Raw genomic sequence first — 25531 nt, 5'->3', positions numbered from 1 at the left:
CGGTTGTGTCATTTGTGTGCCCATCTCAAAGCATTAGCTGCTGCTGTTTTATGAACTGTCTTTGACTTGTAAGATTTCAAGGAGCTTTTTTTCATCCTATGTTAACTGCCCAGTTACTGATGTTTGTTTCTTCAGAAAGTGCTGTAGTCTTAATAGAAAGACTTCAGGTTCTTTGGCTCATCTGAGTTTGATGTCCATTTAAGTCCATTTTTAGTTCTGATTTAATAAAGCACCCTTTGTACGTGAATCTTTTTTTTTTTTTAACTGGTGTGGGGTCTTTGGGTAATTTTTTTCTTTTTCAAAACCTCCTCTGACAAAAATGACCTTGTGTTATTTTTTCTGGACAGATTAATAACAGGCACTTGAACACTGAAGTTCTTGTTTTAAATATTTAAGGAATAATTATCATGAGAGAAGCTTACATGAAAAGTGGTCAAGGTGGGGTGGGTCACTGATTTTTGCCCAAAAGAATTTCTTGTCAACCAATTTAAATAAACATACCTTTATTTTCATGAGAATGAGATTCGCTTATATGATTCTGCCCACAAGCATGCAAAAGATGATTTCATATTTCTTCAGCTCTTTTTCAATAAATCAAGATTCCTTCATTCACCAGTCATTAATTTGCCTAATATTTTTTCCCCACAAAATTCTATGATCTTAACCTATTTCTCTAGCAACTTTTTCACATTCTCAACTTCTTTAAGCTATTGACATTTATTTAATGTAGCATTCAATTTTTTATTTTTAAAATCTCTTAATTTTGCGATTATTTTAGACTTGGGGAGAAGTTGCAGAAATAGTACTGAGAAGTCCTATATCCTTTTTCCTAGCTCCCGGGTGTGACATGTCACCTGACCCTGGTCCAGTGACCCAAACCAAGAAACCAGCCCGAGGCGCACTCTTAACCAGCCACAGGCCTGATTTTGGATTTTGCCTTCTTGTCCTTTTTTGACTCAGGATCCAATCCAGAACACGTGCTGTACTTTTAGTTTTCTCCAATATGTGGTAGTTCCTCCACCTGCTTTGGTTTTTTAAGAACTAGACACTTTTGAAGTATTATTGTTACTCAGTCACTAAGTCATGTCTTACTCTTTGCAACCCCATGGACCGCAGCCTGCCCGGCTCCCCTGTCCATCACCAACTCCCAGAGCTTGCTCAAACTCATGTCCATCAAGTCGGTGATGCCATCCAACTATGTCATCCTCTGTCATCCCCTTCTCCTCATGCCTTCAATCTTTCCCAGCTTCAGGGTCTTTTCCAATGAATTAACTCTTCATATCAGGTAGCCGAAGTATTGGAGTGTCAGCTTCAGCATCAGTCCTTATTAGTCGTCTTTTATTTTGTAAGATGTCCCCCAGTTAGAGTTCACCTGATGCTTTCTCATGATTAAATGGAGTGTACGGGTTTTGCCCAGAACACCACAGAAATGATGCTGCGCCCCACTTGGTGTCATTTGGGGCTGCAGGAGGACCCCGACGTCTCATTGCCAGTGGTGGTGACCTGGATCACCTGGTTACAACAGCATCTGCAGGTTTCCCTCCACTATGAAGTTATAGTTTTTTTCATTGAAATTAATAAATACCTTGTGGGAGAAGCTTTGAAGCTATGAAAATATTCTGTTTCTCCTCTTGCCTTTACCCACTCATTTCAGCATCCATTAGTGGGTCCCGCCTGCAGCAACAATAATTAGTACTGTGGAGTTTGCCTACTGGTGATTTTCTGTTTTCCTCATTCCTGTAAAATTTGTTCATTAGAATCTTGTCAAGAGGAGTGGTTCCTCTGCCTCATTTATTTATTCAATTGTTTATATCATACGGAGTCATGGATATTTGTTTTATTCTGTGAGTCATTAGCCGTACTGCCCTAATTTTGTTGCTCAGACTGTTCTAGCTTTGGCCATTAGGAGCGCCTTCGGGTTGGCTTCTGTGTGCTCAGGACACACCCACCTCGTTTTTGGAGGGCTTGCTTGCTTTCTGACAATGCAGGATGCTCCCAGCTCATCTGGTGTTATCTTTGCCACAGTCCTGGACCAGCTCTTTCTGTTAGGTCTTCTCAGCAGACACGTATGTGCACCTACCCATGTGTGCACAAATATCTGTATTCATGTTATCTCTCTCTCTTGTGTGTGTGTGTTCGTGTAGACGTAACAAACGTTTGTTCATATCACGCTGAAACCTCTGACCCCTGTCCAACAACACAGCTCTCACTCTGCCCTTTTTTCCCCCTTTCCTACTTGGAACCTATTTCTCTGATAGTAAGACACCTGCATCTCATTATCCAAGCTATATTTACTTACTTTTTCAGTCCTGTTCCAGGAGCCCATTTTTTTTCTTTTTTCCTCTCTCTTTGGAAATTAAATATTTTCTTTACTTAAAATGACTTGGCTTTGCAGGACTCGACTCACCTTTTCTCACTTGCCAACCCATGACACAAACTTACGATTCATTTTGTCTTTGGTTTTACAGTATATAATCAAAGTACTGCTTTTCAGAGTCACCTAGCGAGCTCTTTTCCTCCCCTCCCTCTTCAGTGCGGTCTGCTTTGCCCATAGTGCAGCTAGTTCATTTGCTACAGTGTTTACCTCGCATTTAGAGGACACACCTGATCCTCACTGATCTTAATTACCCATTTGGGGGTGGGTGTGAGACAACCACGGTTCCAAGCGTCAGCACTCATTTTCCTTACATACATATATGGCTCGATTTTTTTTCTTCCCAACACCCCTTGCTGTTGGTCCTCACAGAAAAGCGTTGGGTTATATGTTTAAAAGCACCATCTTAGGCAGCTCACCTTCCGCTTCTTTGGTGACACTTTTAATTATATGTCCAGCCATCAAATGCAAATAGCAAAAACATCCCCCCCCCCACAAGATCCCCAGGATTTCTTGTTTTCCTTCATAAATCCCACTCTTTTAACTTCTACATTGTGTATCTCCTATTTTGCCAAATGCCTAAATGTTCTTTAACTCACTACATTGAGGCAGTTTCCATGTCTGTCTGCCTTCTCTTGCAAAGTTCACCTCCATCCGTCTTGCCCTGAGCTTAGCTGTTCCCTTTCTCTCCCGGCTATCACAATGTGGTCACCGTTTCCTGACCTCCTTTCCTACCTGATACAGATCTCGCTCTGCACACAGACTCCTTCTGTGCCTGCAGTGTTAGCCTCACTCCGTCCATTCTGAAGCAGCCCAGTCCCTTCCTTTCTGGTCCCGGCACGCTGCCCACTGCCTTTTCTCACAGCCTCTCCGGTTCCCTGAAGTCACCAGCGTCTGTCCCCTCCACCCGTTCCCTCCCACCCTCAGGGACACGGTTCCCACAGGCTTTGCCTCCCAGGTCAGCCAAGGTCACGCCTGGGTCTTTCTCACTTTGACACGTTTCAGGCTCTTCGAGCAGAGTCCCCAGCACACCTCCAAGGCAGAAACAAGCCTTAGAGGCAGAACTTAACTTCTAGGGAGCGTTAGCCGGTTGTTTGGACTTTCTTCCTTTTCTTCAGTTCCTCTCCCATCCCTTCCACTTAACTCACAGCAGCACTTCTGTTGGTTCCATGTTTGTCCGTCCAAAGCTTACCAGGTGGCGCTAGAGGTAAAGAACCCACCTGCTGCAGGAGACTTAAGAGACGTGGGTTCAATCCCTGAGTCAGGAAGATCCCCTGGAGGAGGGCATGGCAGCCACTCCAGTATTCTTGCCTGGAGAATCCCATGGACAGAAGAAACCGGCGGGCTCTATAGTTCATAGGGTCTCAAAGAGTCGGACACAACTTTGCATGCATGCAGGGGTTAGATGATCACCCCTTCCACATGGAGACCATGTGTTAGGTACCTTTAGTTGATATAATGTGTCTTTACCACTTTTTTTTTTTTTTTAACAAACTGCCATATTACGTAGTAAACACTGGGATTTCACACTTCCGTGACTAGGAAAAGAAGGGCATGGGAAAAGCTTCCTTCTTTCTCTCCTTCCTGCTGTGCTGCATTCCTCTGACAGATGTGAACTTGAAATTTGAAGAGGGCAACCACCGAGGAAACTTCTCATATATCTTAGCCAAAATTATTTGATTCATTTTTAAACATCATCCCCTTCCTCTCAAGTGGGGAACGTATATTACACACAAAGTAATTAATTTCCCTGACAGCTTTATTTTTTTTGTTCTAATTAATGGCCCTTGCTTGGCAGTCTTGTGTTTTTGGAAAGGGACAAAGTGCAATATTTAATAAGGGCCGTAGTAAATGAAACCCTAGAATGTCAATTAGCTTGATTTCCTCTAGGACATAATTTGTACTGCTTTTTTTGCCAACAAGAGAGAAGGTTGTTTATTCGGTAATAAAGTTTTCTTTCCTCGCATAGAAAGTTCTCTGTGCAGAATTCCACCTCTTGCTTGGTCCTGGCATAAGTACGCCATCTGGATCTATCATGGGACCATTTGTAAGGAAAAACAGCCTTATGCTTGGTTTTTGGTCTTTTAGGAATATGAGACCTAATGTGGACCTATAAATGCCAAATCCCACTTTGTGTAACAGTTTGTTTTAGGAGATATTACAGAGATGGCTGTCTTTGGGTGCCCTGGATTTAGATTTATTCTTTTATTAAAAACAATAATTCTTTGTTGGATCGAGAAACGATCCAACAATCTCCCCTCAGAAAATCTGTACGTAACAGACGACCACATGCAGTTTTAGACATGTGTGTGTGTGAGTTGCCCATTCATGCTTGACTCTTTTGCGACCCCATGGACTGTAACCCTCCAGGCTCCTCTGTCCATGGGGATTCTCCAGGCAAGAATACTGGAGTGGGTTACCATGCCCTCCTCCAGGGGATCTTCCCAACCCGGGGATCAAACCCAGACCTCCTGCATTGCCGGCAGATTCTCTACCGCCTCAGCCACCATATGCCAAGTGATCGCCCCAACGCAAGAGCTGGGCCAGGAGGGTGGATTTTTGAGAGTTCTATGTGCCTCTCACATTAAGGAGAAACAGGAGAGGGAGTGCATCTACTGGACATGGAAGCTGAAAGCCAGACTTCGTGACCGTTAAACATGTTCTAAGACGCCACCGTGCTCTGTGAGACAGGGCAGAAAACACACAGAAACTTGGCCAAGAAAGAGTGAGGATTTATGCAGGCTAAAGAAAATACCCAGTTTCTGAAAAGGACGAAACTCAGCTTTTAAGATGCTTTCCTAAGAACGCCTTTTACAGATCTCAAGGCAGGCTATTTCTTTTCACTCGTGTGGCTGCTTTTTGGTGAGGAAGAATGAAGAGATGTTTCTAATAAGCAAGGAGCGCGTTGCAGCCCAGTGATGTAACCAGTTGGCTACAGCCTGAATTACGTTTCTTTCTGTTATCAAGTCACATCAGAAGGCCCTGTTTGCTGTGCGTCTCAGCGCGGCCCTCCATCGAGAGGCACACAAAGCCCAAGTCGGGGCCCGGCGAGGGGAGGGCAGCCGTCACTTGCCATCTATCTCCCCGAGTCAGGAAATCGCAGCTCTGGCTCGCGTAGGAGAGCACAAACATCTGGCTCCCAGCGCGCGCTCAGAATTTTCCTTGAGCTCCAATTAGGGTGACTGTGGTAGAAAGTAATCCAGGCGTCTGGCTCTTCCCACACGTGAAGCCCACAGCAGCTCTGCGAGGCAGTTCGGGGCAGCCAGGCAGAAGGAGCGGTCCCTCCCGGATTGCATCTGAGCGCCCGGACACCCGCTCCCGGTCCCGCTGCCCACAGCATCGGGAGGCATAGCTGCGGGGCAGGGGTCCCGAGCCTGTAGCCTCAAGTCAACCCCGGCCACACCATGCCGAACGGAATTAAGCCAGTGGACCCGCTGGACTCACTTTCGGCCGTCAGCACAGCCTACCGCGGCGGCGGGCAGCCTGGCACCTGCAAGTACTGGATCCTGGACCTAGGTACATACCTCCCTGTAGCCTGGCCGCTGGCCCCCGGACTGTGTTCTCTCAGGCAGCAGCGGGGGGCTTGAAAACAGAAAGGGTCTGAGCTTTACCACTGAGATGGGTTGTCTGCCTTATATGAGGGGCTGCATGGGGGAAGCTTTGCAGGAGACCTCTAGGAAAGAGAAGAGAAACGGGGTGCTGGGTTCTGGGCAGTGCTGTGGTGATTGATTGCTCAGGTTGTCAGTTATTCTTCACATCTAAGCATTGCTTTTGATTATCCTTTTTTTTTCCTTGTAAATGGCATAAAACAGTCTAAAGTAATCTGTGCCACTAATTGCCTCCTCCTCACAGTCGTGTGTCTGTTTCAGGTTTCACTTTGTTTAGGGTTTTTCAGGCTACTCCGGTGTCCTGCATGTGTATTTAGATTCTCTGTTTGCTTCCTTTAAGATCTGCAGCCAAATAATATAAAGTTATATGTGGGGACGGGTCTGCCAGTGACCACCAGTTTATTTCAGGGGAGCGTGTGCGCCTGGCTCCGGTTAATACACAGCGCTGGAGCCCAGACAACAAAGCATGATTCCTGCAAAGGTCGTTTGAGAAGTAGAAAAGTGCCACTTGGAGGAAAAGGCAATAGGCTACAGAAGAATAAAGCTAGGGAAGGAATTAGGTCTGCGGGTCCCCCTCCTGCCCTGCCAAGCTCTGGAGGAGGCCAGCTTTCCAGACATAACCTTTGACATCTGTCCAGACCGTACAGCCATGGAAAGGGACTTCTCACAGGCTGCACCCCAGCCGGGACGGCTTCTTCCAGAACACTAGCCGTGACCCAGGATGCTTTTAATGTCTGCCTGCCCTCTTTCACCCACTGTTACCATGCGTGCTCTTACAGGGTGGGCAGCAGGCAGGAGAGAGCCGGGGGCACCTGGCTAGACTTCGGGGCACCTCAGTGTATAATGGACAAGTGAGGGACTGAGGTGGAGGGACAATCCTCCCCCACTACCAAGGAAGGGGGGCCCGATCCGGGGAAGGGGGAGGTGCAGAAATGTGCTTTGAGCATCTGAAGGGGACGTGGCACTGTTTACATGTTTGTCCATGAAATGCCAGAGGAAAACGGCCAAGTTATCTTTACCGGACCCCAAAGGAGGTGTGTTTGGCTGCGTGAATGTTGAATTTGTTGGTGTGGAACGTGGAGTTTGATAATACTCATATTTTTTGGTCCACAAAGCTATCAAAGCATTTTTTTAAGTCACTGACCATAGCTTTTTTCATGTTTGTGTTTGTTACACTGTTCAAGACTGGCCGCCCTCTCTGGAGGGCTCCAAACTGGGCGGGTCCGTTGGTGAGGCTGTGCCCTGGGCATCTGCATGGGGGGTGGGGGGGTGGGGTAGGGCATTTGTGAGATCTCTTTATTGAAAATAATCACATCTGTGCATCGAAAAGAACAACTGATACTGTCAGAAGTCGGATTTAAAGTCTCAGCCACCCTAAGTAGTTCTGGGACTCTAGTAAATTGCCTTCTCTCTCTGAACTTTGTTTCTTTGTGTGCAGAATGGGACTAACAATAGAGCACCCCTCTGGAATATCATAAACATCCCCAGAGTGCAGACCAAAGTATCTTATTGAGCAATTTTGCTGAGATTTTAAGAAGATAGTGCATTCTTCTTATAGAAGGTATTTGGACTCTAGCTGTATTTTAGGTCCTTAGTACTTCTCAAGAGACTTTCTTAAACTAACTTTGTGAATACAGAAGGATCTTATGTAATTGCAGTTTGGGTTTCCCCGAGATATATTTTTGTCTGGTAATTTTCAGACTATAATGGAAACTCTAGGTGATATTATCCAAGTTGTCACACAAAATTTTTAAGCTGACACAAATTTGGAAAGAAATAGATGTCCCCTAGAATTTTCATGTGGGGGTGGGGGATGCTGCTAATCTCTTCACAGTAAAGGACAGAAGAGGGAAAGCAAAACTCTACTTTGTGGTTTGTTGGTTTGTTTGTTTTCCTGAAGAAATGTGACTGTCCATCTCTTTCCCAACCTTCATAGTAATTCCCAGATAACTTCCTGAATGCCATGTCACATCAGAGTGATATTCTAATACGTTCTGGTTCTACTCATTCAGTTGATGAGGGGGACATATATAGGTATCAGATTGGGAAGGGAAATATGATTCTGAGAAATACCTAAGAAATGAATCCCAGAGTAACTTTAAAATAGCCAATAAATCAGAGAGAGTGATTGCAAAGCTTCCTTTGTACCCACAAGCAATCTTGCAGTTCATTCGTTGGAGCGCATCGGGAAAGGCCGTTTGTCTGCTTTCTGACATCTTCAGTGGGGCGTTCGCCTCCTTGTCCACCTGGGAATTAGTCTTGCTTGGAATTTTATTTGCAGATGTTGCTCTTTCCAATCACTCACACAGCCATAAGCCCTGAGAATTTTCCTGCTAAGCTAGTGTTAGGGAAAAAACTCAAGAAAAGATGAGGTCAAGAAGAACTATAAATTATCTTTTAAGAGGGTGCCAGCAGGAGAGCCCAGTTGTACTGATAAGATAGTGGGACTGTTGAGTTGGTTCTCATTCTGAAATAAGCATGCCCTTTTATAGGACACGTGGACTCTATTCCAGTGCTGGAGAAACATGAAGCAGTGGTCTTCCTTAACATTAAACAGACCCCCGTACGCAGGGAGGCACATGCCTCAGCATCCTTCTAGAATTCTCTTTTAAGTCATTCTTTGTTCTTTTTTGATGCGGAGTGTGGATTCTAACCAGTGCAGTTTTTGTTGTTGTAAAGTAAAAGGACAGACCTTGCAAAGACTAAACACAGGGATGTGAAACCTGTTCTGAAGGGACGCAGGGGGTTAGCCAGCAGTGCCCACTCTCTTCTCCCGTGAGTGAATGAAACCACAGGAGGACCGGCACAACGTTGTCTTGTTCCAACGACGAAGACTGACCGTTTCATACAAGTTACTGCGCACACTAAGGTCTGTCTTAGATCTTTTTTGCGCTTTAAGTATTTCTAAAGGAATCCAAGTTTAAGACACGGTATGCATGGTGATACAATGGGAGTAGTGTATGACCGTGCATGGCAGACCAGCAGTGTTCCTGTCTGGGCTCCCCCCCGGCCACAGCAAGCCACATCCTTGCTAATCTTGCTCAACTGCAGTCTCCTCACCTGCCAAAAAGAAAAAGAAAAACACTTGCCACTGCTATGAGTATCATGCTCTCCAAAAATTATTAATACATTAAAGGTTTTTGTTTTTTCTCTGTAAGTAAACCGCAATTATAAAATAATTTGTCTTCTCACTTTTCACTAATCAAGGATGTATTGGTCCCTCCGAGCTTACGATGGGCACTTTTAGGGGGAGAGAAAGAAGTGTCGGTGTTTCATGCCCAATTCATATACTTGTGTATTTCCAGCCAAAAGGCAAAGAAACTTTTAAGTCGTTGGGCCATCTTTAAAGTGAATATAAAAGTTTTGAAATGTTGAAGCTTTTTGAAGTTCATGTGAACAAGAGGCTGAGGAGTGCCCCGAAGGTCCCAGGTCAGGAGCCTCCAGACCAAACAAGCCTGCCTGGTTCTGGATGGCTTTCCTCTCCATGGACAAGCACCAGGCCCCTCCTCCTCCCCCACTGTAACCCTCCCCCCCCTTGCCGTGTGATCTTTCTAAGTGTATCCCTATAGCTCGGCTTCATGGGGAACATGGGTTTATGGCTTTTGATCCTGAAGGATCTCCTCCAGGTGCTGGAGGCAGCGTGGTGAGTAAGGGAACCCAGCGCAGCCCACCAGGGAATTGGTTGTGAGCCTCGGAATTCGTCCTCCAAGGCTCCCCCTTCCCCCTCCTGCCCTGAGAGTCCAGATGCTGCTCATCAGTTTTTACAGCTCTCCCATAAAAACCACACAAACGTGAACAGAGTGTACCAGCCCCAAGTATAGTCGGTGTCCCTCTGAAGCTGCGTGTGCCAAGTGTTTACAAAGGAAAATTCACAGACACATCGAGCACAGAGCAGGGGAAGGGGGAGTAGCAACCACAGGCAACCAGTGATAACACTTAGAGACATTTTTTAGGCTTCTTATATGAAGGGAAAAAAGGGATGACTCTTTTGTTTATGCTTTTAAAATTCGACTAGAAGACATCCTCTCAGTCCTTGCCACTGTCCCTCTTCTCAGATGCACAGTTGAAGTGTCTGTTGCCTCATCATGTTAACAGCAATAACGATTCACACTGTCGTGAAAACGGATCTATTGCAAAAAGACCAGAGTTGGGTCCAAGGACAGAGCCCCTGAGAAACATCTGAGATAGAGTACATCTCTGCCCCACCCCCCCCACCCCCGCCCTCAGAGCCACCCCACCTTCTTCTTTCATCTCTGAAAAGCTGATGGATTATTTTAAGAAGTGGCCCAGTGGCCAGCAGCACCTGTGAAGCTGAATAAGTCTTGAATAGCAAGAAGGGAACATACTCATTATGACGCAGGAGAAACTGAAGGTTTGTCCCTTTGTCTCTCTCGGGTACAGCCCCGCCCCCGCCCTGTGGAGGCTGTTTGCCTGTTTCCCACCGTTGCTTCTTCCCTCCTGGTCCGGGCGCTGCCTCCTATCGCAGGGGGCACTCATTAAAGCCAAGGACGGGATCTGTGCCATTAATTGGCGTTCAGAGCAGAGGCGTCCTTTTCTTTCCCTTTGTCTCCGAGGCAGCTTTGTTCCTTCCTGGAATCGCTCCAGGCCTCCCTTCCTCCCTTCCTTCCTTCCTTCTCACTGCAGTTACTCAGCTGCTTGAATAACACGGGACACGCGGGGATGATGCTAACAGGACAGCCTGCGGACAAGGCGGGCGGGGGAGTCTTAGAAAGCGGGACACGTCACAGGTGGAGATGTCACCTCCCAGGTTGGCGCCGTGACCAACGCCCGGAACAGTCATCTGACCCTGTGATCTTTCTGCGTTTGGGCTTTTGTTGTTCTTGTGTTAGCATGTGGTATCCTGGAATGGGAGTGGGCAGTCCTCGAGGAAGTAGAAAATAATTCAAAAGATAAAAATCTCAGGGCCATTCGGGTCTTACAGGGGAGTCGGGGTAAGAGGTCATAAAATCAAACGAGATACGGTCGTAGGATCGCAACCCTCGATGCCTCTGTGTGCTTCGAAGTGGGTGCTGGGTGTAGGATACACACAGGCAACTGGGTGAAAAGCCACGATTGCGTGGTTAACATTTTAATCCCATTTTTAGGTGCTTAGCTTTACTTAGAGCAGCATTTTGCTTTTGGTAAAGGTATAACTGAAATATAATTGTGAAAGGAATCCCTAATTGGTTAGAATTTTTTGGTTCTCTGATTTTTGAACTAAATCATCCCAGACCCTAGAATTTAATGTGCTAGATACTGGGTTTGTGGTTTTGGGGGGCGAGATGGTTGAAATTGTCCATTTCCTCATTCTCCACCGCTATAACTCTTTCTAAACTAATATTCCATCCTTTGAGACTGAAACTTCAGCTAACCTGCTGGGTGGATGACGTGAAGAGTGATAGTGCTTGGCAAGCTGATTGCAGAACATTCCAAGGCCAGTTTTTTGTTTCCTAATGCTCCATAAAAATGAGTATAGGGCTGTATGAATGAGTTATGTGGTTCTAAGAAAACTTTTATGAGTTCACATGGTTTATAGCATATTTTGGTTAGATATATTCTTGTGTAATCCATGCACTTTCTGGAATGTAGGCAAAAGACTTGCATGTTGGCATTCTACATCTGGTCTTAATTAAAAATAATAAAAATAATAATAGATTGATATATGAATGAAAAGATTCTGTCACCATTTGAAATAAATCAATCATGCCGTTTAAACCCCTAGCTACGGAATGTTCTTTTAAAGCATTTTGCAGGAGAGTATCTCTACATGTCCCTGGCTTCACGTAGAGACATGTTCAGCTTAAAAAATCTGCAAATTGACCCCTAAAAAGTAATTTTGGTTTCCTTTTTAAGAAAGTGGTCCAAGTTATCTTATCCTCTTCAACAATATGAAGACATTAACCCAAAGCATCAATATCCATCATGACGAATACAGTTCCACATGTCAGCTGCCTTCAAATAAGATTAGGTCTTCCACTTACTAACACTTTGCCTTTGACAGCAGCAAAGATCTTGCCCACGGGTTAAACATCCATGTTTCTTGTTAGTGTTAGAACCTCTGAGAGCGAGGGTGGGATAGAGAGAATATGGCATCAGCCGTGTGTGATTCCTTACTTCCCTCAAATTAACTTTCTGTTCCCTTAAAAGATGGTTATCTATTCAGGGCAATAATAAACACTGTGTTGCCTTGGAAATAGCTTCCCAAATGAAGAAATTAAGAATCAAGAACCCACCATGTTATCACAGAGAAAAACCTCATTATCCCTAAGTCAGCAGTATATGAGATACTAAGTAATCTGAGAAGGACACAGAGGTTTTTTTTTGTTGTTGTTGTTGTTTTAATAATGTTTTCTTTGTATAAGTGAGATTTTTGAAGAGAACAGCCATTTGACTTTGGGGGCGGAGGGAGGACGGCTGGAACACAGAGCACCTCAGCCTCCTTAAAACGCTGAACAAACAGAAACATCTCAGCGTTTTCCTGGTCCCTGAGCATTTAAGCTGCCCCCAGGGTGAGCTCAGTAGGATGTCATTAATTGCCTGCGTGGCGGTGCCCGGGTGGCAGGGCGGTCACGGGCAGTGCCTCCGAGGGGCAGCCCCGGGCTTGTTGGATCACGTAGGAGGGGGACATGGAGCCAGGTGCGGTGTCAGAGGGCCGTCTTGGTGCCAGGCTGGTCATCAGTCACTTTCCTGCCCGGGGCTCCCCCCGCGGCAGCACCACGTGGAGCTCGGGGTGGACTGGGGACCAGCTCGCCGGCTGGGGAGTGTCCCCTGTGGGGTGATGCTGACCGGCCTTTCACCCTTGAGACCTGTCCCCAGGGGATGGAGCTGTCCACTCGGAGTGTGGGGATGTCCAGAAACTGCCAGTCAGGGCAGGGGTGTGAATGGGTGCAGCTTGCAAGACTTGTGTGCAGTTTCTGATCTCACTTTTATGGGTTTTTTTTTTTTTTTTGGAAAAGCATTTTTCTTTCATCCAGCAAGAATATCTAGAAACATCTGCTTTTGTCCTTGTGTACAAGTCAGGAATAAGCCCAAACCGCCCCCCACCCACCCCACCAGCCCTCACTGGCAAGATAGCCCCTCAGGAATTTCTTTCCCTTTTGTGACAGCGTCGAGTTGTGGTTGCAGGAAATGCCTGCTGTTCATCTCCCCCCAAAAATATGTTATTTCAAGGGCTAGTCCACATTAAAGTAAAGTCCCGTCATTCCAAGAAGACAGGAAGATGGGCTAGCAACCGCCCTCAAACAAAGCCAGTGTTTGTCCTCAGTCAAGAAGGGTCCCCTTGAAGTAAGCCCCGCATAAATCTGAGGACATTCTGAGAGCGCCATTGTGTTTGTGTCGGTGTGGTTTTAACTGCGAGAGGATATCTGCTCCGGCCAGCAGGTGACCCAGGCTGCCCACGATCCATCCCTGGGAGGGGCGTCAGGCAAGCAGGTCACCTCGGCAGTGCCGGGGGGTTTCTGCAGGCCCTCCGTCTCCTGGGGGCCAGTGTGCCCACTGGCGCTATAGCTGTCATCTCCCAGTGTTCTGGTCACCAGCCTGGCAGCTCCCAAGTTTTCTTTTTCCTGGAAGCCAACATCCTGGTGGTAAATGGCCACCAGCTGCAGACCCACCGCAGTACCTTTAAGGTACCCCACACATGTGACCGCTTTCCCATGAGCCAGGTCCTGTTTTGTTCAGGGTGTGGTAAGTTACTCCGTTCACTAGCTTTGTATTAAATTCCTTTCGTTGATTCAGACTAACTCATCTGTTACCCACTGTCAGTAATGACTCCCCCTCCATCATTTCCTTTCTCGGGTGTTTTCAGATTTCCACTTTGGCAATATGTAATATCCTGTTCATCTGATTAGCCAAGCAGAGGATTATGCCATCTGCTTTCTTCTTTATTTAATTTCTTCACATTTCCTTCTTGGAAGTTCAAGTGGTGCAGTTCAAATGCAGGAAAACCTTTAAAATGAGACACGTTTTGACCCCAAATTCTGACAGGTTAGCATTTCCCCTCACAAGAATAAAATTAGAAGCAAAACGATTCTCGACGTTTTGCACTTGTTGACACAGCCACGTTCTCCAAAGCCTATGTCATGTTTTAGGTGTTTTCAGAAACCACACTAAGAATAAATACCATTTAGAGATTTCCTAAGGGTCAAAGAACAAATTGCACATGCAAGTTCTGACTGTGTGTTCTGTCTGGTTAGAGGTGGCAGGCCTTGTGTGTCTCATACCCCTCACGTTAGGTGCTGGTGTGAGGATGTTCTCATTTCATGACACAGATTGTCCCGTAGTCTGGGGCATTGCACGGGGCAGCCGCTCATGTGCACACACACCCAGGCTTTCAGCCGTCACAGAGAAGGTGGAGCAGAAGCTTCTGATTGGGTCTCTTTGTTTCTAGTCTTTGTTTCCAGTTATAATTGATGCCGGCGGTTCTCTTGTGTTCGTGCACTCTGGGGTCCCGGGAGGGAACCTGGGAGTGAGCGCTCCCGTGTGAGTTCGTGGAAGAGGGCTGCACAAGGAACAGTGGGTGTGCTGGTCATATATGTGCATTTTCTCAGACAGCACAAACCATGTGTTTCTCATTACAGCCTGAGCTGTGGCCACGCTATGCTGGACCTCTGGGTAAATCTAGGAATTACTTTTTTTAAAAAAGCAGAGAATTATCTCCTTCATGTTTTCTGTGTTTGCTTCACATTTGAAAGCAAAGATAGAGTTTCCATTTTTGTGTTGAGGACCCACTGTACCAGCTTGTGACATGTGTAAACCTGGGTTTTAATACGCTTGTGCCACCATTTTCTGAACAGTGAAATACACACCATTTTCATGGACACCCCACGTCCGTGCTCAGGGCGTCTGTACAGCTTCTAACTTTTTATGAAGTTAACATGTTTCCCATGTTAACGTGCATTTGCCATGACAGTGATGGTCCAGAGTGTAGCTGTGGACCACCTGAACCTATGGGGTGTGCAGAGGAGCAGGTCACTCACTGAGGACGCGGGGTCTCATCCACGCCCGTGTCTCAACTCCTGGGACATCTTTATTGTGCTGAGGGGCAAATCAAGAACCACAGACTTAGGCAGACAGAAGACGAGTGAGGTAACCGGAATGGAAAAGCAGGAGTCGAGCAAAGAAAAGTTTTCAGATACTTATTCGCAAATAGAAGAGAGATTTAAATTTGGGAAATATTATAAAATACTTGCTCTTACATGCTCATCCACCAAACGTATAACCGTATCAGCAGGCAGCTTGTTACTGCCTGTCACCTGAAGTTCTCCCAGGGACACCCCAGCCTCTTTGCACACTTCGTTGTTGTGAATGAATACACCGGGCTGCCCCAGTGATTGCAATCTCTCTGCAGCATGGAGAGAAGATGACATCCTAAGCGAAGCATCTGAAAGAGTAAGTTAGGATGAGCTTGCTTTTTATGTGCTCTTCCAAGAGGATTTCCAGTGTGTTACTGTTTTCAATTATTATTCCAAAAAAAAACATTGCCTTGATTCTAAAAGCAAATATAGAGAATAATGACAATCATTTACACAGAAGATTTTACACTAGAATATTTTAACCAACCCAGGCAGCCATCACAAACTAACAAGTTACTCTCCATTTGCTTTATAAGTAGTTTATAGACCTGATTTCCACATGCACATTACAGCCTTCCCAGTGCAGTGGAAGAATTTCCTACATAAAGGAAAGGGAGATTAACAGCATTGAACTCATAACAAGACAGGGGTTTGAGAAATTGATAGATTGCCTGGCATACCTGAGGGCCGGGCATACCTGCGCAGACCCTGTGCAGTCCGTTCTAAAATGGTCTGATGGCATTGTCTTCAGCACCAGCGTGTCCTCGAGTTCATCCTTCTCTAGCCCTTCGCACTGACTGCTAAATAAACATCTCTTGGAGTCCTTGCAACCAGAATTGTAAATCAGTACTTTGCTGCGGGAGCCTGCCAAGCTCTGGGCCCAGCTGTCCCTGTTGGAGTTACTATCACGACGGCCCCGCATGGTTCGTTTGACAGATATTTTGGAGCACCTTCAGTGGACGGGAAGATGGGACTATCTATCTTTAAAACTAACCAGCTAAAATCATTCTGGGAGCCTCGGTGAAGGAGGCATTGAAATGTGAGCTAGCTGTTTGCTGGAAAGCCTCCCAGGGTTGCATGTCTGCCCCTGATGGTGGTCGCACCTCACCAGGCGTGACAGGTCGTCAGTGATCAGTGATGGTCCCATGTGAGCCTTTGGCTGATGCTGCGGAGCTCGGGGCGCCCACTGCAGCAGACCCCCGGCGACAGCGGCCAGGCCTCGCTGTCCCCACTGCTCTTTGCTCCTGCTCTCAGCTCAGAAGCTCGTCTTTCCGATGGATCCTCACTTGCTCGCACCCCAGCGCCTTCTGTTTCCTTGCTTGTCTTTTGCGGTTTCTTCTTCTGTGCAAAAGTGTGAGTACCGCCTCGTGTCTGGGTGGTGCGAGTGGTAAAAAATCCACCTGCCAGTGCAGGAGATGCGGCTTGGATCCCTGCTTCAGGAAGATCCCCCGGAGAAAGAAATGGCAGCCCTCTCCAGTATTCTTGCCTGGAGAATCCCATGGACAGGGGAGCCTAATGGGCTACAGTCCATGGGGTTGCAAAGAGTCTCACAAGACTGAGCAACTGGGAGCATGCACGTGCGCGCACACACACACACACACACACAGCTGTTGATAAAGACCATTTGTGTTCCTTTCCCACAGCAGCCTGGTCAGGGATTGCAGTCATCTCACCGTCAGGAAACTGGAGGACGTGGCAGAGACCCACACCCAGTACCTTCCTTGCACAGGCTGGACCCACTGCCCGTTGCTTTGAATGACCATGACTCTGTAATGTCTCACTTGGAGGGAAAGGCAGGCTGTGAACTCTAAAGATACCGCCTGACCAAAGCAGCCACAATCTCTACCCTGCTGGAGGGGGGAGTGAAGGCAGGCAGGAGGGTGTGTCGGGGCCGGGGGGTAGGGGGGCGCATGGTTACTGGCGTTTCGAATTCAGGTGACTGCATCCTTGACCACCCAGTTTGTACTCTGGGACCCTTAGAAACATCCTCAAGCCCTCCCTCCCTCCCATCGTGAAAATGAGGAGAGGGTTAAAATGAAACGTGATCCTTTTCTCAGTCTGCAGCTAGCAGGATATGGGCCCTTTTCCTTTTTTTCTTACATTGAAAAAAAAAAAGGCTTTATTAATCACAGATGTCTGAACTGTAAGATGAGGTCTTGAGGGCGGTTTCCCTTCTCCCAGCAGCTTGGGGCTATGTGTGTTCCTGGGTTGGAACTCTCCTATACAGGGCCAGGGGGCAGGGCTCCCCGCCCCGCCTCCTCTCTTTAGCTTTTTTCTATGTTTTAAGAAGAAATCTGACATGGACTTTGGGTGAACTCTGACTTCAGCAAAGAACCATCTTTGTGGGGTTGTGTTTCCTTCAAAATAAGAAAGAAACTTGATTGATTCCCCACTCAGGGCTTCAGCAGCTCACAACTGGCTGCCTCTTGTAAACACAGGAGCATTTCTCTCAAGGACTGGGACGCACTGACAGTATCTCTTTAGGCTGAAGTTTACCTTGTCCTCTTAGTGAGGGATAAGTTACTTTTAAAACTGGAAACAGTGAAGTAATTCACCTAGGTTGCTCCTCTCACCCTTCATATGTCTAAAAATGATGTTGAGTATATGCTGATTACCCTGGTTGCTTGTTCAGTCGCTCAGTCGTGTCTCACTCTTTGTGACCTCATGGACTACAGCACATCAGTCTTCCCTGTCCTTCACCAGCTTCCAGAGTTTGCTGAAGCTCATGTCCATTGATTCGGTGATGCCGTCCAACCATCTCATCCTCTGTTGTCCCCTTCTCCTCCTGCCCTCAATCTTTCACAGCATCAGGGTCTTTTCCAGTGAGTCGGCCCTTCTCATCAGGTGGCCAAAGTATCAGCTTCAGCATCAGTCCTTCCAATGACTATTCACAGTTGATTTCCTTTAGACTTGACTTGTTTGATCTCCTTGCAGTCCAAGGGACTCTCAAGAGTCTTCTCCAACACCACAGTTCAAAAGCATCAATTCTTCAGTGCTCAACCTACTTTATGGTCCATCTCCCACATCCATACATATGGGAAACCTTTAAGTTTGACTTTGTGGACCTTTGTTGGCAAAGTTACCGTGGTAGGCCTATGATGAGAAAATGGTTAATCCAAATCCCCATTTTCTGAGGACTCACAGTTTGCATGCACATCATCTAGGGTGTTCTGTGCTACCAGGGGGTCCTGGCAGCATCTTGTGTTTGCAAATAGCACTTTACAGTTTGTAAAACATTCATTTCCATTCTCTCATGTAATCTTGTCATATGAGGAGGAAATTCGGATGCCAGGCTGTTGGCCTGGGTCAGGGCTGCTGAGGGGAAGAGCCAGGCTAAGGCCCAGAATCCCTCTGACATCCTCGTCCTCAGCTGATTATCCACCTGGACCTTGAGTCAGCAGAGTTCCCCCAGGCTGGAAAGAGGAAGGCACATCCCCAGCAAGGCGTGATATGAACACAGGCACCCTTGTAGACGTGGAATGTGGTGACAGGGTGGAGAGGCAGCGGTACTGAGTGTTGAGTCTGGTGTTTTTTTCCCAAGAAAGTAGAAGTTGGGGGGAAGGCAAGCGGCAGGGACTGAAGACGGAAACAGGAACGGTACGGTTTCTTTGAGTAACATGTTTTCCATCATATTTCTCAGGCGAGTTCAGTTCCACATCCTTCTTCTGCCCCCTTGCCCACACCATGGGTATGGAGGGCGGGGGTGTTGGTGTGCCCCCTGCCCTCACCACAGGCTCCTGGGCCTGACTCCACACCACAGTGAAGCATCAAATAGCACGGGCCAGTGCGGGGACAGCCGTGATCTGTGATGACCGTCTTGTAAGCACACAGTTCACAAACTCGGGAGCTGGACCACAGTTAACAGGTGTGACCTGTAAGCTCGTCTCAGAGCTGGTGGGATAAAGTACCATGTCTGGACGTCACCATTCATGGGGGTCAGCGTCAGCTGTCAGAGAGTTCAGGCTGGGAAATAGCCTTCAGCTGGTAATCGATTGACTGACTCACTAATTTCTAAACATGAACTTATTGGGCTCCAAGGATGCTGGGCAAACCAGCTGCAGACAGACCAGAGGCGGCACCCGCCCGTGTGTCCCCTGAAGTCTGAGGCCACAGTCCTGTCCTGACAGTTGCTGTTGAGTCACTGAGTCCTCTCTGACTCTCTGTGACCCCATGGACCGTGGCCCGTTAGGCCCCTCCGTCCATGGGATTTCCCAGGCGAGAATGCTGGAGTGGGTTGCCATTCTCTTCTCCAGGGCATCTTCCCGACCCAGGGATCAAGCCCACGTCTCCTGCCAGGCAGGCGAACTCATTACCACTGAGCCACCAGGGAAGCCCGTCCTGACAGTCAGTCACCCCGCTCCAGATGCTGTCGCGAAAGGGAGACACGGAGCCCTGGCCACAGGCCTCCGCCCCAGGATGACTCCTGTCGTTGGCCTGAGCCGCCCATAATCCCCACAAACACAGCGGGTCTCCGGGGGAGGGGCCTGCCCAGCAGCACTTGTCCTCGGCCGGGACCTTCTGACGCAGTGTATCCAGCCACTGGGAGCTCAGCTGGGGAAGGCACCTGTGTGCAAACCAGCGACTCGGGGCCTCCCAGGGGACCACCTGAAGCTGTCACTGTGCATCACGCTTACCTGATGCTCAGTCACATCAGAGACCTCAATCCTACTTGATGCCCTTAGGACACGTTGTTTAAAAGTTGGCATCAGAGCAATTGGTCTAGTGGTCAGAGTCTGTCCTTCAGATAACGAAAAATAATAGGGCCTTTATTTCCTTCTTCCCTGGTGGCTCAGCTGGTAAAGAAACCGCCTGCAGTGCAGGAGACCTCGGTTCGATCCTTGGGTTGGGAAGATCCCCTAGAGAAGGCTACCCACTCCAGTATTCTGGCCTGGAGAATTCCATGGACTGTATAGTCCTTGGGGTCGCAAAGAGTCAGACATAACTGATCGACGTTCACTTTTATTTCCTTCTGTTAATGATTGACTTAAGTTTAAGTAATTTTTAAGTATTTTCAAATTCTTGATTTATGCATTATGTTATAGTCTGGTAAAAAGCACATAAATGGACTGTTAAAATCCATTGATACAAGCAAAATGAGTCTCTAGTTGAAAACAAAAAAAATAAGATTTACTGTTTTTTTTTCTTTTCAACTTAGAGGCTGGGTTTTGCCCAAATCAATGGATTTGTGTGTTTAACAGTATAAAGAATTGAATATTATTGTTAAAAACAATCTGGAGAGCGAAGGAATTTATCTGTTTGTTTTAGTTTGGGGTTTGTTTTTTTTTCATTGCTAATCCTCTGAATTGTGACTAATGAACCAGACCTACACAAGAAGAAATACCTGCTAATCTTAGAGACAGGTAAAGAAACTTTCCCTCCACATTTTCAGGCTTCTGAAACGAAATCATTTTCGAAGGTAAAAATTTAAAAACAGTAAAATTTCCCTCTTAGTTTGTAAATCACTGCTAGCATATTTCTGAGTCATAAATATTCCAGTTAAGTGAAATAATGTCATTAAGTGACAACAAATAGCATCTCAAGAAAAGCACGTCTGTTCCCTGGGAACGCAGTTCGTCTTTGGCGCTGGTGAGCTCTGACCTTGGACAGCTCTGCCTTCTCCTGAGTCTAAGCCGGACCACTTAGGTCTCGGCCACGTTTGTAGCGCTTGACCTGCCAACTGAGGAAAAAAATCTGTTTTGAGACTACTGCTCAAAGTGCAGCCAACCATCCTATGCACTATGCAGCTGAGCCTACACGGAGAAGCTCGGAAATGCCATCTCTAATTGTATTTCTTTTTGAACCATTTTTATAGCCAGTAGCACCTGCATAAAAATTCATATTATGTGCTGCGTTGCTCCCATGCCACATACCCCCAAGTGCTGTCTTTTAGGCACAGAAACACATGGAAGTTGCGTTTGTTGACTTAGGCAGTGTCCCCAGCATTTCTGTTTATTTTCTTTTTAATATTTATTTTTTAATTGATGCACAGGTGATTTACAATGTTGTGTTAGTTCTGGGTGATTCAGATACATATATGAACTTTATCACCTGGTGGCTCAGGCAGTAAAGTGTCTGCCTGCAATGTGGCAGATATAGGTTTGATCCCTGGGTCAGGAAGGTCCCCTGGAGAACGAAATGGCAACCCACTCCAGTATTCTTGCCTGGAGAATCCCATGGACAGAGGAGCCTGGTAGGCGAGATATACATATCCCTCTCTCTCTCTCTCTGTGTGTGTGTGTGTGTGTGTGTGTGTGTGTGTGTGTGTGTGTGTGTGTGTGTGTGTGTGTGTGTGTGTGTGTGTGTGTGTGTGTGTGTGTGTGTATATGCTCTCCCATCACTTCTGAGGTGTGAGTGTTCTGCTGATGAGTGTTAAGACCTGCGGTTGATTTGGTTTCACCTGGTGAGGCAGCCTCTGTTTTTCCTGCCTCCCTCGGCTCCTGGGGCACGACGGAGCTCCGTCAGGATGCTCATCACGTGTTGGGGATGCCCTGCCACTTCCACCTTCATGGCTCTCTGTTTCTTTGGACTGGAATTTCTGCTGTTTCCGGTCCATACTAGGTGCCTCCTATACAGCCGGCACTGTGCCAGGCCCTGGGCACACCTCAGGGGACAAGTCAGACGAGGCCCCCACCCTCTGGGAGCTTCTGTCCTTGTGAGCTCATAATGTGTTATTCAGGCCCAGCTCCAAAGGCCAGCTTCAACGCCACCTCCTCCAAGAAGGCTTCCGTGACCCCTCCACTTGATTCCCCTTCTTCTCAAACTCTTCCAGGGTTTATACTCGCTTATAGCATGAAGGGTCACAGTTTTGCCTGAATGACGGTTGTGTGATCATTGAAAGCACTGCAGTTGGGTCCCCGGGGTGAAGTTTATTGAATAAACCCTGGTGGGTTTATTCATCTCCATCCAGTGGCAGTACCAGGCTTGGCTCTGAGTCCCAGCCATCAGTGACGGTGGAATATGTTTGTCACCTACTGGGGCCAGCCCAGCATCTTGTTAGTGTAATAGTTAGTACTTAGAAACATTTCAGCTGAATAAAGTATCACCTGACACGTGGATCGTCCAAACCCTCCTCTTCCCTGGTCTCCCTGTTGTCATGGTACAGGAGACCCCAAGATCAGGGACCCTCTGTCCTGAGTCAGCCCCTGAGAAAGTCCCCAGGAAACTGACTGCAGGCGTGGGGTCAACTTGATGGCCTGGTTCTCCTGTCTCATCCCTGTGGCGCCTGAGGAGTACAAGGCTGACATGGGAATGTTTCAGTCACACTTAACATCAAAATAAATAAAAATATATGCATCGAACCCGAGTGTCCTGCATTGGCAAGTGGGTTCAGACACACATACTCACACACGGAGGGAGAAAGGGTTTTCTCTTAAACACAACGCTGTATTGATTAGTTCTGAGCTGAAGTCTGCCTCTGAGAAAATGTAGATTTTTAAGAATGAGCAATCCTGCTTGAAGCGCGTCATCTGTTTACAAAAGATTATACCCTCTCTGCCTGCAAGGCTCGACCAAGAAGGGACAGGGCAGAGGCAGACAGTGGTGCTCCACTGTCTCGCCCGGGCGAGTGGGAAACTGCTGTCGACTCTAGCACATATAATCACAGGATTGGGAGGAATTAACCCCCTTCTTTAGCTGCGGCACATGGGGGTCTCCAGGGCCGCAGAGGTAAATACCCCCTCAAGCACGTGTCTGTATCAAATCATCTTTTTAAAGACTGTTTTTAAGACTTCGAAAGACTGGAAGAAAATGACAAGCAGAGTAAATGATCTTCCTCATTCTGGTCCCTAAAGAGAGGCGTTTTATTCCATTTCACAGTGGGGGTGTCCTCCCAGAGTCCAGGGCTCAGGACAGGGCCGACAGGTGTCCCAGGTCACTGGCTTTCTGTGTGTGAAGTCACATCGCCTGTCACTCCACAGAGCTATCGAGTGTCAGCTGTTAACCTAAGTCTGTTCAACCGCAAAAGCCATCAGTTCAGGGTTGACTGTATTTAATTTTCAAATCCCATGAGAATGTTCATTGGGGTATATTTTCAAGTAACATCTTGGTTATTTGAAATTATTTCTTTTTTAAATGTGTTGTTTTTTCGTTCGTGGTTGTTGGTATCGACTCCAGCACCTCAAAGGAACCGTGCTGAGGCTGAGAGCAGGGGCTACACATTCGTATTTCACGGCTGGAAACAAGGGGAACCAGCCAGCTTTTACCCTTTCACACCGCGCTTTCTAGAAGGGTGCCGTTTGTCACAGTGCTGACTTACCAGGTCACATGCATGCTGAGTCATACACACGCACGCATATACATATTAATATATTTAAGCATATTGCATTTTATTGCAGGTGTTTTTTTTTGCTTCACAGAACCTGCTTTTTAAACTAATTGAAGGTTTGTGGCAACTGTATTGGGCGCGTCTGTTGGAGCCATTCTTCCAAAGGCATTTGCTCACTTCATGTCTGTGTGTCACATTTTGTTGATTCTTGCAATTTTCAAACCCTCCGCCAGCAAAAAGATTATGACTAACTTGAAGATTCAGATGATGGTTAGCATTTTTTTTTAGCTGTAAAGTATTTTTTAGTTAAACTATATGCAGTTTTTAGACAGTGCTATTGGACACTTAAACAGTCCAATTTGGGGGGAACCAAAAATTCGTGTGACTCACTTTATTATAATATTTACTTTATGGCAGTGCTCTGAAACCAAACCCATAACACCCCTAAGGTGTGCCTCCACTTTATTTATTGAGTGGTACTTTTATTCAGTGGGATTGAGTCAAACTAATATATTTGTCCACCAGGATTACTTTTTAATTTCCTTTAAATTCTTCTTTAAGCCATTCTTTCTTGGTTCTTGTCTATCAAGAAAATGGGTGGAAATAATTCAAACTATGTCCTCCAATGTCTGTGATATTTTAAGTGATAGTGACCTTATGAGTCTTTGCAGCACTGATGCTGGTCTTCAGCATGGGTGACTCGGCTTTTTTTGGGAGAGGGAGGCAGTACACCTGGAGAAAAATGATCTCTGGCAAAATTCAAGTTCGGGAACCATTTGATGAATAAGCCCGCGGGTTGGATCTCCTCTGACACCCTCATCCCCAGGGCAGAACCAGAGGGCACGGCTCCTGGCAGCCACTGAACTTAACGTTTGGCTGGGCGGTGCCCATGGCAGTGGCTTTGAAAGTGAAAAGTGAAAGTCACTCAGTCCTGTCAGACTCTTTGCCACCTCGTGAACTATGCAGTCCATGGAATTCTCCAGGCCTGAATACTGGAGTGGGTAGCCTTTCCCTTCTTCGGGGGATCTTCCCAACCCAGCGATTTCAAACCCAGGTCTCCCGCATTGTAGGTGGATTCTTTACCATCTGAGCCACCAGGTAAGCCCAAGAATACGGGAGTGGGTAGCCGGTTCCCAGCTCCAGGGGATCTACCCGACCCCGGGATCGAACCCAGATCTCTCACACTGCAGGCGGCTTCTTTACCAGGCCGCCAGTCACACGGGCTTCTCTCTCTCTCACCCGCAGACTCGCTGTCCGTCTCCAGCAACGACGCCAGCCCGCCCGCCTCCGTGGCCTCCCTCCAGCCCCACATGGTGGGGGCGCAGAGCTCGCCGGGCCCCAAGCGCCCGGGCAACACGCTGCGCAAGTGGCTGACGAGCCCGGTGCGGCGGCTGAGCAGCGGCAAGGCGGACGGGCACGTGAAGAAGCTGGCGCACAAGCACAAGAAAAGCCGCGAGGTCCGCAAGAGCGCCGACGCCGGCTCGCAGAAGGACTCGGACGACAGCGCGGCCACCCCGCAGGACGAGACCGTGGAAGAGGTCAGGGCCTGCGGCGTCTCCCTTGCTAGTCCTTGCGAGTCCATAGGAGCAAATAACCCTCGTCTGGTTGTTTTCTGGGTGTTTCCGGAAACGACCGGTGTCAGAGCCCCCGCAAAATGTATTTAGCAGCGTGCTGGAGTTGGGGACCCACGTGTGGCCTCTGATCAAGAGATCAGAGGACCGAGAGCCCCCCTCCCCAGGCGTGGAGGCACCCCCTGCCTGCTCCAGGAGGAAGTGGTGCCCTGCCGCCCCAGCCCTGCCCCCAGCCTCCATCACAGGCAAAGCCAGGGGTACCCCCCCACCCCAGGGATGCAGACCATCTAAGCAGCCTGTGGGTTAGCACTCAGCCATATAGTGAGTGAGGGACAGTCGCTCAGTCCTGTCCAACTCTTTGCAACCCCATGGACTGTAGTCCTCCAGGCCCCTCTGTCAATGGAATTCTCCAGGCCAGAATACTGCAGTGGGTTGCCATTTCCTCCTCCACAGCCAGGCAGGGAAAGCACCAGTTTTATACGCTGAAGGACTGGGGAATGCCTGCATCCTCCAGTGTTTCCACTACCAGACCTGCCCCCATATTCATGTATATTCATACTGACTTCTTGTCCTGAGTAGAAAACATCCAATTACTTTGTTAAGCCAGTAGTAAACACTGGATTATTCCCATGTCATCAAAGATA

The 25531-nt window shown here is 47.4% G+C and overlaps 1 protein-coding gene across 4 annotated transcripts in view; it reads left to right on the top strand.

The window, feature by feature from the left end:
* Positions 1–25531, top strand: part of TRIO (trio Rho guanine nucleotide exchange factor) — a 366334-nt gene that overhangs the window by 298160 nt on the left and 42643 nt on the right. For all 4 annotated transcript variants that reach the window (XM_043488447.1, XM_043488443.1, XM_043488445.1 and 1 more), the window contains one exon: positions 24562–24854. In XM_043488447.1, the coding sequence (XP_043344382.1) occupies positions 24562–24854 (293 nt within the window). The remainder of the gene's footprint in view (positions 1–24561; positions 24855–25531) is intronic.

The sequence above is a fragment of the Cervus canadensis genome, chromosome 16 (genome assembly GCF_019320065.1).
Source record: "Cervus canadensis isolate Bull #8, Minnesota chromosome 16, ASM1932006v1, whole genome shotgun sequence".
Taxonomy (NCBI): domain Eukaryota; kingdom Metazoa; phylum Chordata; class Mammalia; order Artiodactyla; family Cervidae; genus Cervus; species Cervus canadensis.
Note: the sequence above shows the minus strand (reverse complement) of the source record. Positions and strands in the feature narration are given on the sequence as shown.